Genomic DNA, 9,057 nt, shown 5'->3' with positions numbered 1-9,057 from the left:
TTACCGTATAATGTTTATCATCGAAATATACTTAGGTGTACTGATTAAGTTGGAAATACATAATATTGTAAAGATTATCCAATTTTATCTCATATTTTGTAGTAGGTAGGTAGCTAATGACGAACATGTGGTTTATAAGGAATCTCTTTTTCTGTTGCGAATAATCACGTGTCTGTTCAAAGGTGCCAGTAGTAATTTTAGATAAAACGGTGCGTTTCAATTTGAAATTCAGTCGAAGTACTGTAAACTAAGGCGCCAATTACGTTACGTGTGCTTGGAGTGCATCACATGTCAATATTATGATCGACGTTGCTCAAGTTTTTTCAATGAAAATTTTAGGAAGTTCAAAGTTTACAACCTACGTTATAGTCTCAATTGAATGAAAACGAAACGTCTACCTACCTACGCAATTTAAAGTTGGGTTTTTAAAGTGGAAGATGATGTGATATTGCATCAGAAAAAACTTTCGATGGTTTTGCTCCAAGTGGGGAATTTTTTGGTCAAATGGTACCTACGAAATTTAGCATGCCAAAAGAAAGTAGGTACACCCAGAACAAATGTCTTCAAAATTTTTTCAAAACTTTTTAATCTTTGAAATCGATTTTGAAATGTTGGAAATCACAATAATGACCTTCAATTTTATTTTTTGACATTTTTTGGCTAAATTTTTCAAAATTCAATTTGAAAAAAAATTTGAGATTTCAGCGTGAAAAAAGTAAGAGGAGATCGGCACGAAAATGGTGACAACCGATGAAGAGAAAGGGAGGTGGTTGACTTTCATATTATGGAGACCGATTTGTCTCAAAATATCCCTACCCCTAATTACATACACACAAAAAAAAAGTAATAAATACTGATGAGTAAGTAATGCTCTTTTTTTTCAATTCACCAAAAATCCAAAAATCACCTTGAGAATATTGCTTTAAAGAAATGGAAGCTTCATCACTTTTTGTTGAAGGCAAAAATAAATCTTATTGAGAAATGTACATTGTACATACGAAAAAAAGACCAAATTTCTTAAGATTCTTATTTTCTACTTATTTTGGAATTTCCTTTCCAAGAGAGACATCACAATCGCCAGAAAAAATTTAGAACCAGATAAAGCTAAATATGTAAAAGGAGCATTTAAAAATTCATCACCAGCCAACATTTTAGATCCCAAAGTTTTTTTTTCGATTTTTGGCGAATTTTTGTGAATCAGATTTGGGCCGAAAATTTGAAAAAAATCGAAATTTCTTCAAATGGACCTAGAAAACTGGGTTTTTATCTTAATATTGAACCGTTGAATGTTACAGTATGACACAAAAGTAGTGCTCGGTGGCTTTAATTTCCAAGTGGAAAGAGCTAGCGAGATAAATGAAGCGGTGTTGAGTAGGGAAAATAAGGGCTTTCAAAAGCGACCTTGAAAATTTCTGGTCGAAGTACAGGGTGCCCATAAATTGAAAAACCAGTTCGGTAAAAAAATTCAAACTGGTTTTTATTGGCGCAATGCATTCTACACATTAAGGCGACAAAAATGTGATATGAATTTTTTGAAACCGGTTCATTAATTTGCAACCAGTTATCAAAAATTATCCAAAAATTGTAGATACAGGAAAAAGTTTGAAACAAAAGTTGTAGAGCGTGAAAAATTACATAGTTCTGTCCAATCACATTTTGAAACCGGTTCATTGGTTCGAATTTAGCAAACAGTTTTTGTCAATCGTCTAAAAATTGGAGATAAAGAGAAAAGTTTGAAACATAAGTTGTGGAGTGTGAAAAATTGAACTATTTTCGCTAATCAGATTTTGAAACTGGTTCATTAATTCGCAGCAAGCCATCGAAAGTTCCCTGGTTGCAAATTAATTAGCCATTTTCAAAATCCGATCAGCAAAAATGGTTCAATTTTTCACTCTCTACAACTTTTGTGTCAAATTTTTTTCTCTGTCTTTAATTTTTAGGTGGTTTTCAAAAACTGGTTGCTATAAATGCGAACAAATGAACTGGTTTCAAAATGTAATCGAACAGAATTATGTAATTTTTCACGGCCTACAACTTTTGTTTCAAGCTTTTTTCTCGATATTCAATTTTTATGTAGTTTTTGATAACTGGTTGCAAATTGATGAACCGGTTTCGAAATCTAATCAGCAAAAATGGTTCAATTTTTCACGCTCCACAACTTTTGTTTTGAGCTTTTTTCTCTATCTCCAATTTTTAGGCAATTGTCAAAAACTGGTTGCCAAATGTGAACCAATGAACCGGTTTCAAAATGTGATTAGACAGAATTGTGTAATTTTTCACGCTCTACAACTTTTGTTTCAAGCTTTTTTCTCTATTTACAATTTTTGAGTATTTTTTGTTAACTGGTTGTAAATTAATGAACCGGTTTCAAAAAATTCATATCACATTTTTGTCGCCTTAGTGTGTAGAATACATTGCGCCAATAAGAACCAGTTTGAATTTTTTGACCAAACTGGTTTGTCAATTTATGGGCACCCTGTGCTTGGGCCTGAAATTTTCAAGGTCGCTTTTGAAAGCCCTTATTTTTCCCTACTCAACGCCGCTTCATTCATCTCGCTAGCTCTTTCCACCTGGGAATTAAAGCCACCGAGCACTACTTTTGTGTCACACTGTATAATGGAAACCGTTTTGAACCATTTGGAGAGATTTTGGAGCCTCCAGCAGATTTTTGAAAGTTGTAATTTTCACATTTTACTTAGTGAAGTTGAAAAGCTGAAATACCTACCTATGTACTTACTTACATTTTATACTTCAGTTTCAATATGCTGAATCCGAGAATTCGTTGAGAAGGTTTTTTTGGCAAAGTTTTGTGATCTTTTTTATACTTAATCGTACCTAAAATATGAATTCTGTTTCGTTATCTTCAAAAATTGATTTCGATACCAAAGGGGTTTTATTTTTTTTTTTTATTTTTTTATTTTATGATTTCAAAGTTTAACGAGAAAATTCACGAATGACGTTCATTTAAGAACAAAAAAGCAAGCACACGTCATCTTAAAGTAAGAAAAAAGCACACAAAACATTTTAAAAAGGAAATAATTTGAATTTCAGAGAAATAAAAAGAAAATATACTTATCAAATAATAAATTAGGTATAAATTACCTTTTCGAATTGTAGATTTGCACATTCATTTCTACGAAAGAAAAATTCTTGGATGCAATCTTGCAAATTGAATAGAGAACTGAGAAACGTATAAATCACAAATAATTCGTAGAAAAAAATTTCTTCAGAAAAAATTCTGTATAAAAAATTTTACTACGTCACACGTTTCACAGTAAAAAAAAATACGAAATTCCCGAAATTCTTCAAAAAATTCATGTTATGTAGGTACCTATTTCACAGTAAAAAAAAAAAATACGAAAATCACGAAGTTCTTCAAAGAATTACAATGAGGAAAAAATTCGCGTATGAATACAAATTTTTGTGAAAATTGCTACTTTCAAAATCTTCTCGAGTCTCCATGAACTTCTAAAAAAAAATGATATGAAACAGTTTCTAATTGATTCTAGGGACTGAAAATATGACACTTACTGAATTTCAGTTTTTTAGATCAATTTGGTAAAATTAGGATTTTTTGCACTACTTACCTAAGTACCTGTTAGCCCAAATCTGATTTTCAAAAATTCAGCAAAAATTTTAAAAATGCATTAAAGCTCTTGAAATTGTAGCTGGTGTTTTCGATTTATTTTTATTCAGTTCAAAATCATCTCTGCTAGTTGAGATACGAGACTAGACACCTGCTTGTAAGTACTCGTATATGAAAATTTCGAGATTTATCATCATTTGAGTATCTAGTTATCAAGTAGATAAGAATTAGTGCAGTAAGACAAGTTTTACGTATATCTGTCGGTTCTGTACCACTCCTTGAATGAAAAGTGGGAGATTCGAGAGTAGCATTCGTGCATAATTATTTGCCTAATCTACGATCGATGGAAGAAATATGGCTTCCAAGAAAAATTAAGAAATCATATTTTAATTTTTCTGTCTCTGAATTGAGCAGAATAACTTCAGAAGTGCATAACGGAAATATGTACGTCATTTTTTTATTTTTTGAAGAAATTTTCTTAAGATTTAATTTACCTAGATATATTTTTTTGAAATTATTTTTCATCGAAAGACATGGAAATAAGAGGTAAAAATTTTACATGCTAGTTTATTACACTAAATTTATCAAGTCGACCCCCACGTGGTCCAATATTCTGGCTAGCGGGTATACTAGGATATGGACCAGACCTGTTTTTAAATCTTTCAGACGTTGCATCGCATGAACTTCTTTCTTAACGTTATAGGTTATCAACACATGGAATACCCATAGCCAAACATTAGTTAGTTCACTACCCATTTAACGTCCGATGAACGATTCAAAATAATCTACTTTCAATTTCATGTTTTAAAAACGTGTTTTTTGAAAATTTTCTTGGAACTCATCTATCTAATTTTTTTTTAGCTCTTCAGGGGAAAATAGTTCAAATCTGCTTTATTGGTTGTGTTTACCTACTAACAAAAAAAAAAAAAAAAAAATGAAACAGCTACCTGCTTATTAAAAACCATAACGGAAAGTACCTTCTATTTTAAAAAAAATTATTATTGCGAGCACCGAAGGTGATATTTAATAAGAGCTTATTGGTATTCTCCTCCCTTACATGTTATTAATGCCATGGAATTTCTGGGTATTTTTTTTTTATTTTCTTGAGGAAAATTGTACCAAAATTTCGTAGTTGACTCCCACTTAAACACCCAAAATACGAAGTACGCAGCAAAAAAATCAAAAATTATCAAATAATCATATGTTCTTATGTTTTTTTTTTAAGAAAAATTTTTTTCTGACACGATAATCAGATCTTGAAAATTTTTTTAAAACTGCTCATTACGCGCCACAAAAGTTGAAAATCTTAAAACTTGACACGTGTCACGTGAAACTGTCGAAATTTTCAAAAGCCATACATACGAGCATTAGATCAGTGTATGGCCTCAAAGGTGATTATTGAGACCTCTTCAAACAAAATTAATTAGATTTACGTTCCTTGCTCATCTAATTATACACCTAAATCGTTTTCGTCTCATGAGTAGACTAGACCCTACACTTTCGGAACGATTTAATTTTGCATACATAATTTTATTCAAAAAAATATTGACTAATGGCTTAATATCGTTTGAAATAAGGTTATACTTACATATTTTTTCAAATGTGATAAAATACATATGTAACTCATTATCCAAATTTGGCCTACGTTTCATTCTGTAATTATTAGGTATAGATACAGATTTGGTATTCATTTATAATTATATTCATGTTTTTCTATTCCACGCTGGCGCCATCGCACACAATGCTACAAAATACAAATAAAACGTAGAAAAATATTTTAGCATAATTTTTTTATTTTTAAACAACAATATCACTTTGAAATCAAACAACATATTTTGTTTAAACGAAAATTCGATGGGTTTATTATTCATTCTAGGTACTTATATTAAAGCATATTCGGGTAGGCAGATTAAAAAATTAAGGAATACGAGTAAGTATTTTTAAAAGCAGCATGAAGTATTTTCAATTTTTAGCTGAATTGAAACAATAATTTATCTTTCAAATGTTCAGTGTCCCTTTCCAGGCATTTGGAAAAAAAATCTCATTCTGTCACAACTCACAAAAATTATTTTCAAATGCATTTAGTAAACTTCATTTTGATTCCTAAAATATCATCCGATACCGTATCATTCGTATCCTTAGTTTTTTTAAACATTCAAACATTTGGTACCTATTTTATAATCCACAGAACTAAAAAAAAAGCTTCACAACCGGATTTTCTGACTCTCGCAATGTTAATTAAGAGGCAACAATTTTTTTGAAATTATTGCGAGGTTTCAGCTAAATTAATTTTAGACCATTTTTTTCAGTCTTTAATTTGAAGGAAAAAAGGAAACAGGGACACCTCAATTCTGCATTTTTAGATGGTCAAAATACCTATCTGGTTCAATCAATTCACTTCATCAAAAAATTCAAAAAATAATTCTCAAAAAAAAAAGTCAAAATTGATGCAAAATTTACTCATTGTCAGTTCTATACGTGATCCCATTTTTTTTATCCCTTCTTACCCCTTATCACTCTTGATTCTTCTTTCAATGTCGACATTACAAATTTAGATTTGTCGTTGATTTTATCCAGTCTGTAAAATATGCCACTTTGGTATACACTCCTGGGAAATTTGGATTGGCACAACCAACTCCATATGACACGTGTCCTGCCAAATAATAAGAAGATCCTACTGGAAGCATTAACGGTCCACCAGAGTCACCCTGTTGAATAAAATAATCGGTTCAATTCGATTTGTTTCATTTTAAATTCGATAACCTACCTAGGATCAAAATAACGATAAATAATGGATACATTATGTGTAATAATAGGTACCTGACAACTGTCTTTTCCCATTCTACTGGCGCAAATTAATCGAGAGTCAATTGGTGATCGTAATCCGCCAGCTAGGTATTGTTTACCACAAGTTGGAATGTCTACCACATCTACTTGAGTTTCGAGGAGCATGTCTGATTTATATCCTCCTAAAAATACCCATCATTTTAAATATTTATTCCTTATTTTAATTGAGGGTTGGATCACATCACACATGATAGGTAGGTCTAGGTATCTACGAGTAGGAAATGGTACTGTAGGAATTTATTAAATAATTATTATCTGTAATTACTCACTTGCTTGGGTATTTCCCCATCCAGCAATAAATGGACTCTTATTAACATAGAAATCATCTTTCTTGTAATCTTCTTTAGTTAATATACAAATGGGACGAAGGTTCTCTATGAATTTGGAATTGGAAAGTAATACTCGATTAGTAGGTAAAAATCTCACCCAAATTGACTTTGCTTATCTCAATAATGCTTACTGGTAAAAGTGACCGGAGTTTTTAAACGTAACAATGCGATATCATTTACATTCATAGTAGATGAGTATTGAGGATGAACGAAGCTCTTTTCAATTGCAATGTCTACGTGTGAAGCTCCATCTTCAACTAGATCATCCAAATGTAAGTCTCCCATTCGAGCAGTTGTTCTGAGAACAAAAATTTCTCAAATTAATTAAAATGAAAAATTTTCGTTCAACTAAAGGTTATGAAAATCAGAAGCTTACAAAACCAAAGATCCTATTCCTTCTATACAATGAGCAGCTGTGATAACCCATCTGTCTGAAATCAAGCTACCACCACATTCCCATAATGTGTTTGGATTAGATGGTCTACGATATCCTATTGCAACTATCCATGGCCAATCACCTGAATAACAAAAAATTAGTAAGTAGAATTAGTTTCCAGGATTTATTTATTTTTATTATTATTATGTATATTTTTTTTTAGGAATAATTGTAAATGCAACCTACCTAATGAAGAATTTTGCCCTCCAACGATCTTATTAGTATTTCTTTTAGATTTGCCACAAATCGAGTAATCTGTTGCTGCTGTATTATTGCTGCCTGTAGGGTTGACTGGATCGCCTGTTCGAGGCACTGTAGTTTCATTTGAATTCAGATTGCAGCAGACTTTTACACCGGTCGTGTCTCTTCCACATTGCGATTTGGACAGCAAGTCTCTATCTTTTTGGTTGAGTGTTCCTTTTAACTTATCGTTCAAGTGAGGGCAATTTTTAATATTCATACAATTTCCTGCTTCATTATTGGGTGTTCTGCAGGAGTCACCTATTCAAATATTGAAAAAAATAGCATCAGTTTTTAGTTTTTATGAGAAGGAGGGATCTTCAAGTTTGAATTTTCAGATCAGTGGAGAAATATGAGAAAAGATATGGAACAGAGAAGGGTAGGTACACAATATTAAAATACATACAGAAATGAAATGAAAAATATGCGTACCAGTTTGTCTAATAATTCTTCGATGGACACTACTACCAAATGCATCACAGCAAAATAATAGTACTACGAATAACGGATAAAGCAACATTCTAAATATCGATCTACACACAGCAAGATATGTTATTCTAAAATGAAAACCAAATTTAAATGTTTAAATTAAGAAAAAATATGTTGTATAGGTTCAAATGCCAGTAGACCATAAAAATAGCATTAATGGATGCAAAATAAAATTATACACTTACCTAGAAATTTGCAGAAAATTTAAAGAAAAAATATCTTATTTCAAAATTTATTTTCGAAGAACAAATTTCAAATCAAATTCATTCGAAATTTCACGCGAAGAACCGGTCACATCAATATAACTACGTAGCACTAACTGGTTGATTAGGTACCTATTTATGTAGATCCAAAAAAACACTGAATGTTTAGCCAGCAGACTAGATTTGCAACTAAGAAGATTATATAGAAGTAGACACTTCTTAAGAAGAACAAATTTCAAGGTAGTTTGGTCCGTTTATTTACCTACGTCACTATGGTTTTATGTCATAAATAGAGGAGTTTCCATTTCAAGAAATGATTTGTTCTTCCTCGAGAATTTATTATAAAATTGGAGTTGATATTCTCGTTCTATTCAAATAATTATGCAAAATAAATTGCTGAAAAAAGTAACATGACGTGTGTGCATTTGTACAGTTGGCTCGAGATGAGTAGTAATGCACTACAGGGGTCATTATAGTGATGTACTTTGCGAGTGAAATTACCACATGGAGAAGAATTTGGCTGGTAACCCAGGCAAATTGCAGAAAAAAATGGGCGAACCCAAACATAATTGCAAACAAAGGTTTTTTTGGTGAATATTGTCTAGGGTGGTGTGCTGAACAACATACTAAAAGTCCCCGCCCCTACCCCACGAGCTAACCCCCCCCCAGTGGATCAAAGCCCCCCAAAATCAGTTTTTCATCAAGAACTCCTGAAATATTGAATTTTGAGTAAAATGAACCCAGTGATCATTTCATCTCCTCCCCAATACCTATAAAATGAGCTATCGACCAACTCCCTAGCCTCAAGGGGGTGGCGCTACGACCCCTTAAAGTGACGTGATTTCAATAATTTTACATTTTATGATTTGGGACTTGTAACCTGTTCTAATTGATAAAATGAAGTTAAACTTGGGGAATGGGATTCTT

General features: G+C 31.9%; 1 protein-coding gene across 2 annotated transcripts; it reads right to left on the bottom strand.

Moving 5' to 3' along the window:
• Positions 1-5,361: 5,361 nt before the first annotated feature.
• Positions 5,362-8,330, bottom strand: LOC135834621 (venom protease-like). 2 transcript variants are annotated; one of them, XM_065348557.1, is made up of 8 exons: positions 8,113-8,330; positions 7,871-7,995; positions 7,385-7,699; positions 7,139-7,280; positions 6,894-7,060; positions 6,703-6,807; positions 6,407-6,555; positions 5,362-6,294 (listed from the first exon to the last, which is right to left on the bottom strand). In XM_065348557.1, the coding sequence occupies exons 2-8, from the start codon at positions 7,956-7,958 to the stop codon at positions 6,130-6,132; spliced, it is 1,131 nt and encodes a 376-aa protein (XP_065204629.1). In that variant the 5' UTR covers positions 7,959-7,995; positions 8,113-8,330; the 3' UTR covers positions 5,362-6,129. The 2 variants fall into 2 exon arrangements, with proteins under 2 accessions (XP_065204629.1, XP_065204630.1); XM_065348558.1 differs by having other exon boundaries at positions 7,871-7,971.
• Positions 8,331-9,057: the final 727 nt, after the last annotated feature.

Source organism: Planococcus citri, chromosome 2 (assembly GCF_950023065.1).
Source record: "Planococcus citri chromosome 2, ihPlaCitr1.1, whole genome shotgun sequence".
In the NCBI taxonomy this organism is placed as follows: Eukaryota; Metazoa; Arthropoda; class Insecta; order Hemiptera; family Pseudococcidae; genus Planococcus; species Planococcus citri.
Note: the sequence above shows the minus strand (reverse complement) of the source record. Positions and strands in the feature narration are given on the sequence as shown.